Below are 729 nucleotides of genomic sequence, written 5' to 3' on the forward strand. Positions count from 1 at the left end.
AAAAACACATAAATAAATAATGAATAATACGGGAGAAATATTCTCTTGTGTTACTGGACAGATTTTATTTTATTTTTTATGTCACCGTCAAGTGGCATGTTTGATTGGACTCCAAATGATTCTCTATCTTAGGAGTCCTGACAAGGAGTTCTGACAGATTAATTTTTCCTATTATTGGCTCCCACAAAACTAAAATAAATAAAAGTAATAAGAAAAAAAGAACGGAACTTTATGTTTTGCTCCGGGACCGGCGAAAGGCTTTTGGTCCCATTCCTTCAATCGCAATGTCGCAGTGGCTCTCGATCTTCCCAATTGCAGCCCATGGCTTCTTCAGTCGCAGAGTTGACTCTCCCCATTCATGGCTTTCAAGTCATAATTTCACAACTTTTTGAGGTTGTGGGAGCTCAGATATCGCTTCTTCAGAAATTCTTAGACTCACTGTTGCTGCTGCAACATGTAATTAATTCTCTGATTTATTGAGTTTCAGTTTAGGTATTTAAGGAAGATTTACATTGATACCATACCACTCAATTCTTTTTCACGGCTAACACGTAAATTTCAAATTTGACAAACATGCCACATTTCCAGGAAAAAAATTTGCGTACGTCGACATACGCAGCGATACCTACGTCCTCCAATGGGCTCTTGACAAATCAGTACAGTCGGTCCCACCGCATTCATTCAAACGCGACCCGTCGACCCGGCCCGCTCGATTATAACCGAGTTATA

General features: G+C 39.6%; 1 protein-coding gene across 1 annotated transcript in view; it reads left to right on the forward strand.

Moving 5' to 3' along the window:
* Positions 1-321: 321 nt before the first annotated feature.
* The window catches only part of LOC110037959 (putative protein FAR1-RELATED SEQUENCE 10), a 1,975-nt gene continuing 1,567 nt past the window's right edge, over positions 322-729 (forward strand). Inside the window, exon 1 of the mRNA XM_020742707.1 lies at positions 322-456. Within this exon, the coding sequence (XP_020598366.1) occupies positions 322-456 (135 nt within the window). The remainder of the gene's footprint in view (positions 457-729) is intronic.

This window comes from Phalaenopsis equestris, unplaced genomic scaffold, assembly GCF_001263595.1.
Source record: "Phalaenopsis equestris unplaced genomic scaffold, ASM126359v1 Scaffold227917, whole genome shotgun sequence".
In the NCBI taxonomy this organism is placed as follows: domain Eukaryota; kingdom Viridiplantae; phylum Streptophyta; class Magnoliopsida; order Asparagales; family Orchidaceae; genus Phalaenopsis; species Phalaenopsis equestris.